The 19,419-nt window shown below is 36.0% G+C and overlaps 1 protein-coding gene across 3 annotated transcripts in view; it reads left to right on the top strand.

Moving 5' to 3' along the window:
* The window catches only part of LOC145296124 (phosphatidylinositol-glycan-specific phospholipase D-like), a 92,803-nt gene that overhangs the window by 12,128 nt on the left and 61,256 nt on the right, over window positions 1–19,419 (top strand). For all 3 annotated transcript variants that reach the window (XR_013869970.1, XM_080142275.1, XM_080142276.1), the window contains one exon: window positions 18,146–18,256. Coding sequence is in view for 1 of the 3 variants with exons in the window: in XM_080142275.1 (XP_079998401.1) it covers window positions 18,146–18,256 (111 nt within the window). In the remaining 2 variants the exon portion in view is untranslated. Of the gene's footprint in view, window positions 1–18,145; window positions 18,257–19,419 lie in introns of those variants that run through there.

The following is a 19,419-nucleotide window of genomic DNA, read 5'->3' as shown; positions in this document are numbered from 1 at the left end:
AGGGTAATACTCAAAAAATACAGTTGTGAACTACTTAAGATAGAACATGCGTGTAAATTAAATTAAACTTTTGTGCAAATTCCTGAGTTCGACAGAAGAATGCTTGAGTTTGATGAGATATGATATGTTGTATAAATAGTTTGATGAGATATATGTTATATATATATATATATATATATATATATATATATATATTTAAATAGACATTCCGACGCGTTATATATTTCAAGCCCCCCTCTTTGGGTAGAGCACTGTCGTAAATAATCTCACCCTCTACTTAATTGGCTGAAAATGCGAAGCTCGTTTGTTTGTTTACGAACATGCGATTTGAGCACTATAAAGGTGGTGGCGGGTGTCTATTTAAATAGACATTCCGACGAGTTATTTACGGGCGTCAATTCCATGGTCGAGTGGGAGAACTGCTGACCGTCAACACGACGGTTCTAGGTTCAATCCTTGGCTTGGGAGAGATGCTAGTCTAGCGGCACTGATGAGTTGTGATACAACGAAACAGGACTGTATGTCGATGACTACAAATATATCTATATATATATATATATATATAGGTGACAAATCCTGACAAAATCGGTATCGTTTTAAAGCTCTGTTCTTCGGATGACAAATATTGAAAATTTGGCTAAAAAAATTCATTCCTTCAACCTCAACTGAGCAGTTTTGTACAAGAAGGGGTTACTTTTTTCGCCGACATTTTAGCAAGTCATTGTCTTTTCAATTGACTACGCTTAATTTCAACGTTCCAAACTTCCGGTCGGACGATACAAACATCGGCTAAGACGTCACATTTTTTTTTTTCTCTTTCGTGTTACGGGTTCCAGCCTTTTTTTAACGCTTCTGCATACTGTTTTTTTTTTTTTTATCCCCCCCCCTTACTATCTCCCGGGTTGCTTACTACACCACCTACACACACTTGGGCAATGCTGGATACCCCCACTTGTTATATAAAACTGCTATATAACCATATCTATGTGCGTCTTGCTCTAACGTGTTTGTGGGTGTGTTCTAATGGCCTTTATGTGATCGTCTTATGTAAATATCGTTTCTTAGGTTCGCCCGCGTGCATCTTCCCCATTTCATTATATATAAGAGAGACACACAACTTAAGGGTCCTTAAAGGAGCTCGACCGCGTGTGTACACACTAGATTGTATACTTGTAAGACTTGTATTAGGTCGGTGCAAAAATAATGTCGTTTTTGACATGAAGTTGAATGTCAAAAAAGGACCCTTAAGTTGTGTATCTACCTTAGTAGTTCTTACTGTGTGTGCATATATATGGGTTAAGAGTCCACCATACCTTTTTTTTTTTTTTTTGTCTTCGGGGATACAATTTTTCCCTGTTACTGGTCGATGATAAAGAGCACTAAAGACGAAAATACAACACCGATTTTCTTTATTTCATCTATGAGTGAACCTGAGAAACCACTCACACTGCTGACTCAAGCTTTCTTGCATTTCCATCAATACATCTTTCCTCTGACCTTCCTGGTGTGCGTTTCTATTTATATCAGGGTGTATGTGTGAGGGGGATGGCCACCCCCATCTAGCATGCAGGTGCACACTCTGTCAGTGGAAGTCACTGAGTCTGATATGCGTCACTGGTAACTCCTTAACCTTTATGCATCTATCTGACACAAGTAAATTGGGTTCAACTTAGTACCATGTTAATCGAGTTACTGACACACAACAGATAGACTTGAAGAAGGTCGTAGGTTACATCGGCAAAAACGTGAAAATAAAACTCGAGATGAGAACAGTCGTCCGAAGAATCCAAATAATATGTAACTTTTTTTAATGGTACTTGATACTCTCTTGTTAAACACTACACATCATAAAGCGAGGATCAAGGATAAGTGGAGTAGATAATCAAGATAATAAGATACACAGGTCTTTACATTTTATTTTTATGACATGAAATGTTTGTATATTTCAGACTGTTTTTCTGATTCTTGTTGTTTGCTGTTTTTGTCAAAGTGGTAATCTACAGCAAAAAACTATTTGCTTTTCTTAAAAAATTTTTATGTTGCAGTTTTAATTCAATTAGGGCTCGACGATGTAAAAGTAATTCAAGAAATAAAGGGAGATAATTATGTGAATACGCACGAGTCCAGGGTTCACACAGGCTTGCAAAAGGCCTTGGATTTTGAGCTTTGTTTTGAAAGTACCTTATTTCTATTATTACTTGAGAAGGCTTTGAAAATATCAAATTTCAAGTCTATAGACCAAAAGTTGATAGAGGAGTTTGGTAGAGATCGTTCCTCAGACTGATGATATAAATGTGGGTGTACCATAGGGATCAATCCTTGGACCTTTATTATTCCTACTATTCATAAATGACCTCTCTGATAAAATTTTCTACTCTCACTTGGTACTGCCAGTTCCCCCTGTCTCAACGATCCTCCTGTCTTTGTCCATCCGTTTTGAATCAGGACAAAATCTCCTACATGGGTTTCCCAGAGTGGGTGGCAATGCTGGTTGGAGAACTGTTCGTTCCGAATATGCCTCTTGACCATTGCTACCTCTCTTAATTCGCCTATTTCTCTCCACTGTTTCCTTGTTTGGTATTTATCTCGTAAAATAGGAAGGTGGTCTTTAATGATGTAAGTATAGAACCAAGTTCTCAAGGTATCGCATACCGTTTTGGTCCTTCCTGACATCATTAGGGCTACTTCAACCCATTACGTATATCGATCCACGTACACCATAAAGTTTCTACCTTGTATATTGACAAAATTGACCACCACTTGTTGGAATGGAAATTCTGGGTCCGCTGGGGCGTTAAGGGTTTCCTAGGCTGAGATGATGCAATTGTGTTCCAAGTGTGGCACTGGGGTCTGGTTTGCCTGATGTTAGCATCTAAACCCAGCCGGAAAAATCGTTGTCTTGCATTTGCTAACATACCATTCATACCTTGATGTGTGGAGTGAAGGAATTCTAATACCTCTGTGCAAAGTTGTTGAGGTATCAGGACTTTGTTGCCTTTGATGATAACTCCTTCCATAGGCCAGAAGACTCAAACCATGGGTGAGATATCATTGTGTGACTGAGGGGGGGGGTAATTCTCGGGCACACACCTGAAATTGCTTCTCATCCCACTCAAGTTAAGGCACGTTTGTTGGCTGTCTCTTATGTCTGTGAGCAGAAAATTTTTCCGAGATACCTTTCGTAAACATGAATGACACCCTACTTCTCGACACTTTGCTTGTAGTTTCTGTTCTGAACTCCTTAAATTTACAGCGTAACTTTTTTAGGTTCTCCACCACCCCCTCAAAAGTAGCACTTGATTGCAACTGCTGGATAATCTTTTTGATTCATCGATCCTCCTGGGTGTGACATCTTCCTGCAGTGTTGCAACGTTTAGTATACTGTGGAGTTACAGGGGCCAGGTTGTGCTGTGCATGGCTTGAACTTTGTACACCAGATAGTGCCAGAGCATGTGTGGCATCATTAAAATAGGAAGTTGATTTGTCTGTTGCCATCAGGCAAACCAATCGTGAAAACTTCTGCGCCAATGTAGTCAGCAAAGCTACATGCGCCAATATCCTTCTCTGTTGCTCAGTATTTTGCAACTCCGCTATCATTGGGCCAGCAGCTATGTCGTCTGAATAGTTAACCTACTGCCGGCAAGTCATTTCATTCGGACACTGAATATGAAATTCAATAAATTTGGCTTGGCCACATAACCTGAATTAAAAAAATAAATAATAAATAATAAATAAATAAAATAAAAGGTTGAGGCTTTCCGACCCTACAAGTTCAAACAGTAACGCAAAGGAGGAAAAGAAGGTAAAAAAAAAAATCCCAATGTTTTAGCTGATGTGTCCATCGCGAAACCGAAAGTCATGTGCGTTGGAATTCAGGGTTGTCAATCGAGAGGATGACAACTTGCAAAAATATCAGCGGTAAAACCGCTCCCTTTTTGTGAAAAACGGCCAAGTTGAGGGTGGAAGAATTAATGAATTAAAGAATCAACTTTTTTGATATTTGTCATCCGAGAGACCGAGCTTTAAAATGATACTGATTTCGTCACATTCCAACAGGTCTGTCGGAAGTTTTTGCGAGACATACAAACACACACACATTTTACCTTCTATCTATATATATAAAAGCGAAAATGTATGTTCGCTTTTTGTGTATGTCCAAGAAAGGCTTTTTTCAGAGAAGCGGTCAGTCAGTTCACAAAGTGGTCGGTCGCCTAACAACTTTTTAAAACTTTTTATATCACATGTAAATCGTAATATCTCGAGAGTTAACAACGGAGCTCGCCTGTCTATTTAATTTGCTCGACTTCGGGAAGATAAATATTCAACAGTTTTCGCTCGCCGCATGTAGGTTAGGCCTTTTCCTATAATGTTTCCCCCTACCCCCAACGTCTTGGGGGGAAAAAAAAAAGCATTCCCGCACTAAATGAAATGCTACCCCGCAGTCAAAAGTTGACCTCATTAAGTCATTAAAACGTGCACCTGCCAATTTAAGTAATTAAATAAATTCAAACGTGTTTCTGTCAGTATGTCGCGGTGGCGCAATGGTTAACGTCGCACGTTTTTGTTTTTCACACTTTAATTTCCAACTTTGCCTCAAGGGTTCGGGTTCGATCCTCATACTTACTTACAAAAACTTTTTTTTTATTTTAACCCCCCCCCCCCTGGAGTTTTGATTTACCCAAAACCACACACACCTCCAAACACTTGGGCAATGCCGGGTACCCCTCGCTAGTAATATATAAATCTCACCTGTCTGTTTAAATGCATGCATGTATGTTTGTTTCCGGTGTGCAGGTCTCCTGTAGTTTCTTCTTGATTAAAGCTGGGTCTTCCAATCCGCATCTTTGTATCCTACCCAAGCGTCCAAAAGTTGTATCCAGACCTTTCAAGGGTTGTTCCTTTAATTTGCGATATGTTGGGAACAACTGCAAGGCATTTCTCTCCTCAGTTCTATGTTTTCTTTCTGCAACTCGATGAGTTACTTTAATAAAAGCACGTTTTCTTGCTCCATGGTATTTCGAAAGTAAATATATCCAATATATTTATAATATAAATATATCCAATGTCTTATGCTGGTGTACAAGTTATCACGCTTTACAGTCAAAATCTGTTTATGGCGCCATGGAAGAGTTGAGTCAAGCAGGATATTGTATCCTTCGGGCTCATGGTGAGCTCAATACAAAAATACAAATGGCTGCACCCGTGTGTTCAGTATTCATAGAAATCAGAGGATGTTACTCTAGTTGCTTTCCTGTCCAGGGGAGATCATTCTGATTGCCTCCTATTGTCAGGGACAGATAACTCTTATACATCTACAAATATATGGGCTTGTTACTATTGCAATGAACTTTAGACAGATATATTACTATCCCCTCCCTTTCGTTCTCTTCTCCTTTTTCTTCTTAGTTAAATTTCTAATTTCCTGTCATCCACAAGCATGGACGTCTGACCTAATTAAAATAACTAAGGCCACCCATGATTGACTGTAGCAGATACCCTCTCACCTCTTTCCTAGTGACACAAACATGTGTTTCCAAATGCCCACAATATAAATTATTACTAAAAAAAAACCCCAAAAAGCTTCAAAATTTTTCTCTTTTTCTTTTTTTCTATTAAAAGACTATCATCAATAAAAATCTGGCAGCTATGGTTGCCCAGTGAAATCTTTTTACAATTTAATTCAATGCGCAGAGTTTGTGAAAATTGGACATATAGATTATGCCATATATGTGTGAACCTCAAGGACCATATTCCCAAGATTGTATTTAAATTACCAATTCCAAAAATTAATCTTTGGAATAAATCACATTTGTTTAATAAAAATATATTTTTGTGATTTATTTTAATTTAAAATTCGCTACAACTAAAAGAAAGACATATATATATATATATATATATATATAAGTGATGGGAAGATTCCGTACTAAATTCCCAATTCCGCTACAATTACTGATTCTGATTCTTTATAAATCTCTAAATATTTTAATATAGAGTTGTTATTTTCCCCGATTTCTGTAAAAAAAAAAACATGTTAAATATGCAGATATTTTCCTAAACGCCAAAATACACTTGTGGAAGATAATCTATTGATTTTAGCTTTACTGGTATTTTAGAATCAATCAATTTTTATTATTTTATCATTATTGGCAGCAATGGAAGATTTTGCTTTAAACAAAATTAAATAAAAAAAGACAAAAGAATCATTTTGGCATCGGAAAATAGGCAACAATTTTTCCATTTCGATACTGATTCTGATATCCCCAAATTTGTTGTTTTTTTCGATTCTGATTAATCGTCCCAACACTAATATATATATATATATATATATATATATATATATATATATATATATATAAAGAATTTTCGATCTAAAACTTTAATTTCACCCTCATTTGGGCTCATCATTTCATCAACTCTCTTGTTTGTTACTCAAGTGGCAGAGTATTTGCCTCACATGCAAGAGATTCGGGTTTTGAATCTTAAGTTCAGATATGTCTAGCTGATAGCTGATGAACCCAAATGAGGGTGAAACTTGAGTCTTGGACTTCCAGTTTTTTGGCTTTCATAGTTCATGTGGGCTGCGATATTTAACTGTGAAAATAATTACATACACACACACACACTGTTCGTATAAGGACTAATATGTGTGTGTGTGTATATATATATATATATATATATACATATATATATATACATACACTATTCGTATTTAATCTTATCAGTATCTAACCTAATCATACGGGCAAAGGTGAAACAGATTAGTCCACGAGAACTGATGATGATGTTTAATCAGACAAAATGTTATCTTAAATTTTTAACTCAAGCTAAAGTTTTCTCAACAAATATTATTATTATTATTATTATTAATGTAGATTAAACTCTGCTAAAAAATCTCTGAAATATATCTGGTTGTTACTATTGCAACAAACTTCAGATATATTACCACCCCACTCCCTTTCATTCTTCTCTTCTTAGTTAAATTTCTAATTTCCTGTTATCCATGGGCATAGACGTCTGACCTAATTAAAATAACTAAGGCCACCCATGATTGAGTGTAGCAGATACCCTGTCCCCTTTCCTCTAGTGTTTCAAAATGGCAACAGTAGAAATTATTACTAAAAAAGAAATTTTTCCAATAAAGACCTGGCGGCTATGATTGCCCATTGAAATCTTTTTACAGTTTAATTTAATGCATAGTGTTTGTGAAAATTGGACCTATAGATTGTGCCATATATGTGCAAACCCTTGAGGAGGGGGGGCATACTTCCCAAGATTGTATTTAAAACCCAAATTCCGAAGATTAATCTTTGGAATAAACCACATATTTGTATAACAAAAATATTTTTTTGTGATTTATTTTAATTCAAAAAGAATTTTCAGTCCAAGACTCAATTAGGCGCATCAGTTGATAGATGTTCTTGTTGGTGGCGCAGTTGCTCAGGTGGCAGAATATTTGTCTTGCATGCATTTGGGTTTTGAATCCCATGTTAAGATATGTCTAACTGATAAGTCCAAATGAGGACGAAACTCGAGTTATAGACTTCCAGTTTTTTCAGCTTTCATGGCACGTGGGCTGCAACGTTGTTTGTGGAAATCACACATATATATATATATATATATATGACGTTTGGTCGAAGAACGATGTAGGTTTGGTATTTTTCACAAAAAAAGAGGTTAAATGTAGCTATTTTGCTTGTAATTTCCTATTTTCCAGAATTATTTGAATATTAATGCAACCTTTTCCAGGCCATCTATTTTTACCAAACATTTTTTCTTGCAAGAACATGCTTCTCCAAGCCTGCGCTTTCTTACAATGCATTTGGAAGAACCACTGACATATTCTTCTCCACTATTTTGCTTCTGTTTTGATGTTTCTATTTCCCACTGGTCAACCTTTCTTGTTCTCTTTCTTCCAGTCATATTTGAAGGGACTTGGAAAATTTTATTTTATTGTTTTTTTTTTTTTTTAGATGTTCGACTTTAATGAACAACAATGTTAGTGCTTGTTGATTTGCAAGTCTGTAAAAATCAAAACAAATAAAACAATTAGGTAAAGAATTTAAAGAAAACACATGGTCTTAAGTATCAACAGACGTATATCAAATATTCAAGCACTTATTTTCACATAAATACTTTGAATTTGATTTCTTTGTGATTAGATTCTCCTTGATATATTATGCGTTTTGCGACAAAAATCTCAGTTTCAACTTTTTACACTTACGTTGTTCTTTCACCAAACGTGTCATATATATATATATATATATATATATATATATACACACCAAGCTAAAGGTATTCAGGTGATAAAACCCATGAATTAAAACGAGGTTATTAACAGTGCTTAATAAAAAGAGTAAAGTATAATATTTATATGATGAATAGTGGATAAACTTTATTTCTGTTGCCTTTGGTTTTTTAATAAACCAATCGTTTCAAAACATTAGCATTTTCAGTGTAGCAACTATGTAATATTTGTCTATATAAAATATATATATATATTTTTTCTTTCTTTCTTTTTTGGATTCTGGATTTTTGGATTTTACCATTATTGGATATTTTACCCTTCACCAGACTATCCATTCACTTTTTTCTTCACCCTATTCCCTCTGCTTCACTTTTTGTTACCAAGTAAGATCTATGACTTACTTGTAGTTTCATTAAATACTTCTGCAAGCAAATTCCGATCCGAAACTCTGCGGATTAAGGACTATCCACTTATTTAGTGCTTCCTTTTTCAAATTAAATATGTTTTTAACTCTTTTGAAAAATGTGTTTTTTAACATGTTTTATTAACTACTTGTTCTTTTATATATATATATATGATTGCAACATCTTGTCAGACGAGTACCACTCCCTCAGATATTTAAAGTTCATGAGCCCCAAAATGACTTACATTGCCACAGGACCATTTTTATAGACAAATGCCTGAGGGAGTATCTATACACAGATGATGTTACAGAGTCTTAGCTTTGTACGACAGCTAAGTCTCTCTCTCTCTCTCGGATCAAAATGTTGAGATCCAGCAACAAGCAAGAGCAAGATAGCCAGCAACAAGTTAAACTGCAGACCAGCTTAATGTGGGTACTGGTCTCCCACTTTGTTTTTTTTTAAATCAGAGATTTGCTTCTCCTAGAAAGGTTGCCTTCACCACGGCTTACGGGAGCCCTCTCCACCCCAATACACATATACACACAAATATACACGGTGCTAGTTGGCCGTTGACCCCTTAAAAAGGTTCATTTGCCCTTTGGAAGGTCTTGTTTTTAATCCTTCAGGGAGACTAGCCATCCTCCTGGCCAAACAAGTCTGGCGGGGGAACCAGTTTAGTTGCCAGTGACCTGACCATGAGGTAGGTAGTACTGGGTTACCTGGTACCAGTAGCATATGGCATGACCTGACATTAATATATATATACACACACACACACACACACACACATAAATACACATATACACATGAATACACACACACACATGAATACACACACATGAATACACACACGCACATAAATACACACACTATTCGTATTTAATCTTTTTACTGTCTAATCTAATCACACATGCAAAGGTGAAACATAAATTTTAGTCCACAAGAACTGATGATGATTTTTAATCAGACAAAATATCTTTGTGCGTATCGTCTGCTGCAAATCAAATGTTATATATTTTTATTCTTGTATATTTTCCAATTTTTATCAGCCGTGCCAGTCAGTATAAGACGCACAAAGATTTCCCCAGTGTCTGCACACTTGAAACCTAGCCAGACACTAAAAAGAAAATGAATTTTTTTCTTTTCATTCTCGTGGTGCTATTTAGAAACAAGAATGATTGTTCTGCAGATGTGCTGATTAGATCTATTTCAGAATTGTGACAGACAAATAGACAGAACCTCTTCTAAGAATGCTTGGATGCATCTGAAATAAGACGTGTACATTCAATTTTCATGTTTTGTGATGAAAATGCTATTTATCACTTAAGTGTAACCGAGCAACTCTTGTTATGCATGGAAGGATCAAAGAGTCACTGGAAACTAAGTAATTGTTAAGCATTCAGGCGGAATTTAAAACGAACATTTCTTTTTGAAGACGAGAGAAACAAAACATTTTTTATTGTTTTTATTTTACCTTTTTCTTTATCCTTTTTATTTTTTTTCCTTCTTTTTACTTTGGCCTTTTTCTTTTTTCTTTCATCTTTCACACGTTTCTCTTTCACCATTTTTTTGCTTTATTTTCTTTTGCCTTTTTCTTGTTTTTCTTTGGTTTTTCTTTTCCTTGTTTTGCCTTTTTTCTTTCACCTTTTATCCTTTCTTTCACCTAACCTTTTTCTTTTTTTCCTTCTTTTTACTTTGCCCTTTTATCCTTTTTTCTTTTATCTTTCTTTTTTACCCTTCTTTCTTTGTTCTTCTTTCGCCCTTTTTCTTTCTTCTTTTGCTCTTTGATTTCTTTTTCTTTTTGCCTTTTCTTTCTTTTCATTTTGCCTTTTCTTTCTTTTCTTTTTGCCTTTTCTTTCTTTTCTTTTTGCCTTTTCTTTCTTTTCTTTTTGCCTTTTCTTTCTTTTCATTTTGCCTTTTCTTTCTTTTCTTTTTGCCTTTTCTTTCTTTTCATTTTGCCTTTTCTTTCTTGCCTTTCTTTGCATTTTCGTTAAATTTTTTGTTTCTTATTTTTTCTTTATTTTTTCCCTTTTTTTCTGCTTTTTTTTGCTTTTGCCTTATTTAGCTTCTCATCTTTTTCTTTTGCCCTTTCTATCGCCTTTTTTTTTTTTTTGACATTTTTTTTTTTTATATCTTCTATTTTCACTTCCTTTGACATTTTTCTTTTTTTTTTCTTTCACCAAATTTTTCTTTTACTTATTTTTGTAAACAAACCAATGATCGTTAATCAGTTTATAAATCTGTTTACTGTGTAGACTGAATCTTAGACTCATACTTTCATTGTGTTCAGCAGTCAACGCGCCACCCTCAGCCCTATTTTATCTCAAGCTCTTGGAGTTAGTGTGAAAAGAATGAACACAAAAATATCAGTGCTTCTAATCTTTTATGCTCTGTCTTGTTGACATTACGACATGAAAAGCATTCAATTTTTCTTTGTAAATTAACATAATTAATTGAGTTCATCACCTTTTGTTTAAAACATTTGTTTCCCTGTTTAAAAAAGTATTTACGGAGAGTTCGACTAATGCAGTATAAATGACCGTATGTGATGCAAACAGAGTTGCAAATAATATCTGCAACTGCACCCATCATTGAATAAACATCTTACGAATGTGGCTACATTAACAGCAGATGCAAAATCTCAGATTGAGCCTTTATAGGTGGATACGTAGGTATCCAAAAATGTTATGTAAACTAGCAAACTTTCTCAAATTGAGAGAGTTGACTTGCTCCCATGTTTGAGAGATCACTACCCTCAATTCCTGTGCTTTCTCCACCTCTCCTGCTTATCATTCACTGGCACCAAACAATAAATATATATTTTTTATACATAAATATTTGTTTTCATTATTTTAAGCATTGCAGAAATATGACTACACTAGCAAAGATACCCGTGCTTTGTCGGGGTATCTTTTCTGTACTTGATTTTTAACCTGTAAAAATAACTGCTAAGGGGTCAAAATTGAAAAAAAAAAAAAAAGCTTACAGCAAAGTCCCAACTTTAACATTTGACCTTAACATTGAAAATTAATGTGCACCATTCTTAGGTTGAAGACTATCATCATGTCAGGTTTGGTCATGATCGGTTCAATGGTGTGGACTGTATATATACATATGCTATGACCTTAACCTTGAAAAATGGTGTGCACCATCCCTAGGTTGGGGAACCATCATCATGCCAGGTTTAGTCATGATTAGTCCAGTGATTTGGGTTGTAGGAGAGTTGTACACACACACACACACGAACACTACTACTTTATATATATATATATATATATATATATATATATATCTATATATATAAAACAGAATTTATATTAGACAAAAAAGGGAAGAATCAATCATTAAATTTTTTGCAAGTTTTCCATAACTTGGTCAAATAAAAGAAACCTTCAGTAAACTGATGTCAAATAATGTGATGTAACAAAAAAATTATTTGTTAGAAAAATATAAAACACTCATATGTTTCTCACTCTGTGTTGCGCGTCAGTCAGTAGACAGGAGTGGGTGGCAGGAGCTGGGCAGATTTCAGCGACACAGTGCAGCAACATGACTCGTGGCTCACCATCGCTCTTTGCCTCTTTTCTTTCTGTCGTCTCACTTGTTTATGTCGACCTGTTCTCTTGCAGGTGTTTAAACCCGCAGTTGTGAGGTCAACTACTTGACCTATTCACCTCCTTGACAGATCTGCACTGATCAGACAGTTACTTTGCCCTGCCAACCACTTCTGTGTGTGTGCGCACAGTTTAAACACATGACATAAAAATTGGTCACATTCTTGAAGAATATATTTTCTAATCTGAACTCAGCAGCAGATTGAGCTGAACCCTGTTACACTTAAACTGAATAACGAGAAGACTCGAAAACAGTGAAATGAATAATATATCAAACAGAAAATACAGACGCAATGTCAGTTGAGCGGGGTTCCCACTCAACTGAAGGACAAAGTAAACTTATGACTGACTGTCTCTTTCTGAGTCTTGGATTCAGACTGCTAAAAAGCAGAACCTGGTCACCCGAAGTGAAGTCGGGAATAGTCCATTGTCAGAATCTGTAGAGATGCCATCCCAACACTTAGCAAGAAGCAATAAAAAAGTATAATTCAAGTTTAAAAAAAAAAAATTGGTATCATGTTTCACAATTTTGGATGTGGAGGTTTAAGGTTCAATTCCAAGTACAGGCTATTCTCAGAATAACAAAATATTCATGGAGAGCTTGACTAATTCAGTAGTATAGATTTAATCTTAAATCAAATTAAAGACATAAAAAAATAAAACCGTCAACATCAAAATTGCTGCTATCCTTCATTTCACATATTCTTTTTCCAAGGAAAAAAATTCATGACTGCTTCCTAACATAGAGAAAATTTCAAAAGGCACTTATCAAAAAAAAAAAAAAAGATAATTTTATCCTACATGATGTCTTCCATTAATATTTTTAGATCAATTAGGTTTAAAGGACCCCACAAAATAAAAACAAAAGGAAATCCTTTGGATTGACTTTTGGTGCATGTAGCATTTGTAAACAAACAAGTAATAAAACTGAGTTGTTTATCCTTCTTTGTTATACTCTATATTAAAAAAAAATGAATATTTAATATATCCCCCCCAACCACACACTTTCTTAAAATAAATCTATTAAAAATCCACCTTATGCTGAAAAGTAGCTAGATGAGGGATGCAGTGACCAGGATGGATGGAGTCAGCCTACTCCGGGTCAATGCTATTTATATACATATATATATAAAAAAATTTGCAGTTGGCATTTTTAAAAAAATTTTTTTTTTTAGTGATATTAGGAACTTCGAAACGCTGTTATTTTTATTTATTTATTTTATTTTTTTCGTTACCTTAGCGTTTTTTAAAGAGCTATAAGCTCTTTTTGTTATTCATATATATATATGTATATATATCTATATATATGTATGTGTGTATAGGTCGCCCTTATTTTTATGGGATGTATTTATTTTATTTATGTGCATAAAAGTATATATAGTTCTAGGTACGGCATTATTACGTTGACACACCGGTTCTCGTTAGATTACCAAAATTAAGCAACATTGAGCCTGATCAGTACTAAAATGGGTGACCATTTTGAAATTCCAGGTGCTGTCTATGCTCTCCGCTTATCTCTGCATTGTTTCCTGGACTTCTCCTTGTCACTGAACTCAAGCAATGCCAATTCAGGAAAGGAGTGGTTAGAGATTGTACAACCCTTGCTTTACAATTCCAAAGTATAGCAGTTTGAGGGAAGAAGCTATTAGAGTAGAAGGTTTTCTGGCATCTCTACTGTGTAGGGGTATGATTTTGTTGCCTGTCGGGTTTGTCGAGGATATTTAGGTCGAGGGGGCACAAGGACTTGGAATTTGTCAGAGCACCTTCCATTAAAATACTTGTAAACTAAACACGGGGATGCAGTATTTCATCGATGGGACAGGAGTTGGAGTTAGTTAACAACGTGACTTATTAGGTTGGTGATTCTTTCTTGAACCCTGTCTAGGAGTGAAAAACTAGTAGCAGATGCACCAGCCCAAATATGGCAACAATACTCCATATGGTGGCCTTGTGGCGCTGCAGGATACTCTCAGTTGTAAGTAACTCTCTAGCACAGTCAAGAGAGCCCACCTTCTTCGTTGCAGCTGTGGTAATCCCCTCAATGTATCTGTTCTGATTCATGCTCCCTGTGAATGTTAAGCCAACAAGTTTGAACGAAAAGCTTTCAGGCAGTGTATCATTAGCCATGGCTATCAGTGGTTGAAAAGGATTCTTGTAATTATTAAAGGAGAGACACTTAGTCTTGGCAGCATTGAATATTACCATCCATTTTTGTTTCCATTAGATGATTGGTTTCATTTAATTATTACGCTTAATTTTTTTATGCGTAGTTTCTACATTGTGCATAATTGCATAGAATTTAGGATGGAAACATTCTAGCACACAAATATATATGACCTTGTGTGTGTAAAGCGTCTCTACCAAACTCCTCTCTGAATATTTTGTCTACAGACTTGAAACTTGATATATAGAGTATTTAGACTTCAGGAACAGTTTTGATTTGGTTTTTAGCCTGTAAAAATAACTACTAAAGGGTCAAAATTGAAAAAAAAAAACCCCCCAAAAAAACCCAGTTGATCTTGACAGGAGTAAATCAACTAATTTCTGAACATGCGTACAGTATTGAATGATAAAATGTGTCGCCCTAAAGAAAACAACACTACAGCTTTATTTGAAAACTTTTATTGAAAAAAGTCAATTCAGGTAACTTGATTATGTAGTAGAGCTGACAGCTATTCAATGTAACCGCCTTCAGCCTCAATCACTGCCTCAATATGGGTTCGGAAGTGGCAGCATGTATTTGTTGTTGTGGAAGGGTGATGTTTTTTTTAATTTTTTTTTATTCAATTTTCACCCCAAACAAGGCACAGTGCCACTTTGAAGTAGGGGACTAATATCAGGAACTTAATTTGCAGGGGCATTATGAAGGGAGATGAGTAGAAAGATGTTTGTTCACATTACACTTGAACTTCTGCATATCAGTACACTTGGGAAAGCAGAATCCTGGAAGGGAGTTCCAAAGACCTGCAGTTCTGGGGAAGAAACTATTGGAGTAAAAGGCTTTCTTGCACCTAGGGATCTCTACTGTAAAGGGATGAGACTTAGTAGCTTGTTGGGTTTGTCGGGGGTAGTTACGTTGAGGAGGTACTAGTGTTTGCAGTTCGTCAGAGCATTCACCATTGACGTATTTGTAGAACAGGCAGAGGGATGCAACATCTCGTTGCTGGGACAGAGGCTGAAGCCTAGATGACAGTTCAGGACCTATCAGGTTGGCGACTCTCTTTTGAACCCTGTCCAGGAGCGAGAGACAAGCAGCAGATGCACCAGCCCAGATGTGACAACAGTACTCCATACATAGGCGAATGGTGGCCTTATAGAGGTACAGGATACTTTCAGGCGTAAGTAGTTTTCTAGCACGGTAGAGGGAGCCAACCTTCCTTACAGCAGCCTTAGCAATGCTCTCAATGTATCTATTCCAGTTCATATTCCCTGTAAACGTTAGGCCGAGGAGTTTAAAAGAAGTACTTTCAGGCAATGTGTTCTTGGCCATTGCTATTGGTTTCTTGTAGTTATTCAACGTATGACCAAACAAAGTAGTTCAGGTCAGGGGAGAATGAGGAGGGCAATGAGAGAAGGATACAAAGTCGTAGCACTCCTTCTGAAGCCATGCCTGGGTCTCTTTGGACTTGTGGGTTGGCACCGAGTCCTGCTGCCATGCCCAGTGTCTGCCAGCGACCACCTGATTGCACATCCAGGTACACTTTGATGTTGACTTTCAAGCAGACTTTAAAGGTATGAAATCACTTTGAACTATCAATAATTCCCCCTACTTTTTATCTATGCCTAAACCTAAACGTAGATTCCATGAACAAAGCTTCTTTCTTAGAACTGCACGCCTGTGGAATTGTCTTCCGATTTCCTGCTTTCCGGCTGACTACAATATGGTTTTGTTCAAGTCTAAAGTAAATAAGTTCTTGATGAGCCGTTCCATATAAGTTATCAAATTTACCAAATTTTCATTACTAATGATTACTATATTGTCCAATTTCTACTGTATACTCTTTAACCCTTATCCTTGAGTGGCCTCTGGGCCTTGATAATGTGGTTATGCCTTTGTAAAAAAAAACAAAAAAACATACCAATAACCATAAGCATGGCCGGAAACTTTGTTTTCATCACCTTTGGCATGTCCCTATTATTCATGGCAGTCCATTTAAGGGTGCTGGCAATGGTTCAGTTGTCATAACTTGGATTGGTAGAGACCATGAGTTGTACAACGGTGCATCTCCAGTCTCGCTCATTGAACATTATGTCACTTTAAGACATGAGAGAAGGCTCTTATCGCTCTTGGGATTTGTACACAACTGGCCAATTAGTAGATGGTCTGCAACAAAAAAAGAAAAACTGATTTTCATCAAGTGGAAATGGAATCATATCGTCTTTTCTAGGGTGACAATTTTATTGTTCCATCCTGTACATACATTTTTAGCCTGAAGTTGCTTAACTTTAAGCCTTTTTTTTTTTTTTTTTTTTTTTTTTTTTCAAAAATCCATCTGGAAATAGCTTAGATGAAAACAATCAAGACTGGAGCGCTGAATGTTTTGGTTTTAATTCCAGCTGATGGCACCAGAGTCATTTTTTTTTTTTTTTCACTTTTGAAATCATATTTACCCTATAATAATATAAAATCTATATCAATTAAAGTATCCTATTTAAGCATATTTTATGACTGAGCAATGCCAGATGGCCTGCTAGTATACATATGTGTGTGTGTGTGTGTGTGTGTGTGTGTGTGTGCTTTAAAAGGGAGGAAAAGGTAATCTACTCAAGTGTTGCAGTTGGTAGTGAACAGATACCCATCCTGATGCACATTATAAATACTTTATAAATTTTTATCCACATATGTGTCTCACCCTTTTCTTGGAATCATCAGTGTGGAATGTGATTGTTCTGCTGATTACATGATTCAGACCTTAGATTAGGTGAACTCGTTTCACTTGTACCCCCTCGACGTTCATATCCCCGACAAACCCGCTTAGCAATAAGATCTCACCCCTTCACTGTTGATGTCCCTAAATACCAGAAGGCTTTCTATTCCCTCGAACAGTTAGACTTTGAAATTCCCTTCCTGCTGGTCCTGTCGGTGGGGCATTAGAATACGCCGACTGCCCCCCTGCAGAGGGTAAAAGTCCCTCAATGGGGGTCCTGGATATGACCTTAAACTATATCCAGTGGTGAGGCCCCGGCTTGTGGGCTTTGGGGAGTGTGGAGCCACCCTTTAATTACCATTGCTTCCAGGTCCACTCTAACCCGGAGTGGTAGTACCTGTTAGGGTTCCAACTATGGGTTAAATAGAAACTGACTTGAAAACAACAAATATATTCGATTAAAAACATTTTTTCTTCAAAATCTTTGGATTCGGCATTAAATAACCCGAAAAGGGTTGATATGCCGTAAAACAAAAACAACCAACTAACCAACCCTTCCTGCTGCCTACTTCCCTGGCTGTACTGATATGCAGAAGTTTAAATGTAACATAAACAAATATCTTATTAATCTTTCCTAGACAAAGCACCAAATAGTAACCCCTTACGTCCAAGTGGCGATATGCTTTGTAAGGGGTGAACATAAGTAAATAAAAAAAAAAGAAGTCAAATTTTTACTTCTGTCTGAACTTTTAGAAACATGCAGTGAATCTAACAACCACAATGAAAGGGATAGAATTAAGGTCTATTTATATCTTTACAAGCAGACATACCTAGAAGGCTGTTATGAACAATGTTCAATGACCTGATCGGATGCAACTCCGAAATTTGACAGCCTAATTATAAATTTTTTTTAAAAGGCGTATCTTAGCATTGAGGAAGCCATAAACAATATCATAATAAATATTTAAGTACAGTTTTTTTTTACTTTCGTTTTTTTATTTTATTTATTTTCAGAACGCTGAAAAACTTGTAGCTTTCTTGTTTGGTATCACATCTCACCAAGTCGCAGACATTCTCTGGCATAGTCTTGGCCTCAAAGAAGGTTTTCTCCGGACAATGGCGTCTGTAAGTAAAAGTAAATTATTATAAATTTCAGTTCTTCTTTATTATAATACTGAAATTCAAAAGAGAGTCGCCAACCTGATAGGTCCTGAACTGTCATCTAGGCTTCAGCCTCTGTCCCATCGACGAGATGTTGCATCCCTCTGCCTGTTCTACAAATACGTCAATGGTGAATGCTCTGACGAACTGCAAACACTTGTACCTCCCCGACGTAACTACCCCCGACAAACCCGACAAGCTACTAAGTCTCATCCCTTTACAGTAGAGATCCCTAGGTGCAAGAAAGCCTTTTACTCACATAGTTTCTTCCCCAGAACTGCGAGTCTTTGGAACTCCCTTCCGGGATTCTGCTTTCCCAACTGCAACGATATGCAGAAGTTCAAGTGTAATGTCAACAAACATCTTTCTACTCATCTCCCTTCATAATGACCCCGCTAATTAAGTCCCCGATAGTAGCCCCCTGCTTCAAAGTGGTACTGTGCCTTGTTTGGGGTGAAAATTGAATAAAAAAAAAAAAAAAAAAAAAAATCAAACAGTTAAAAAAATTGAGTTTTTATTAAAAATTATAACTTACTTTTTATGTAAATTTCAACTAAAAACAATGTTATCTACCTAATTGTCATGTCGCAATTAGTTAAATATCAATGCATTATTACATAAAACATGTACTTTGTACAAATAGATTATTGTGTGACATCAACCATTAATTGTAACTAGATGGACTGAGTTACTTTTCCTGACTTGAAGCTGTTTATCTATAATACATTAGCGGGAAGTGCCTGATTTTTCCCAGGCGTAAAATACGCTTAAATATGATATTTTAATTTGTTCAGATTTCGTACATATTATTATAGTCATAATTTTCAAAAGGAAAAAAAAAAAAGCATCTGAGTGCCATCAGTTAGAATCGAAACCAAAACTGTAAACTGTAGCATTCTAAGCTGGTGATGTTACCACTGTACCAACGTGACACGCATATGTGCTGATTAAAAATTAAAAATAAACTAAGATAAATATACAAAATGTATAACTTTTTTTTTCAATTTTGATCCCTTAAAAACTATTTTAACCGGCTAAAGACCCATAAAAGAACAGTCCGTAAAAAATCTAATCGTTCTGCAACTTTTAGTTTCGGAGGAGATAGTTTGAAAATATGGAGACGGACA

Source organism: Euprymna scolopes, chromosome 16, assembly GCF_053919585.1.
Source record: "Euprymna scolopes isolate OS-2025 chromosome 16, ASM5391958v1, whole genome shotgun sequence".
Taxonomy (NCBI): Eukaryota; Metazoa; Mollusca; class Cephalopoda; order Sepiida; family Sepiolidae; genus Euprymna; species Euprymna scolopes.
This window is presented reverse-complemented; position numbering and strand designations above follow the sequence as displayed.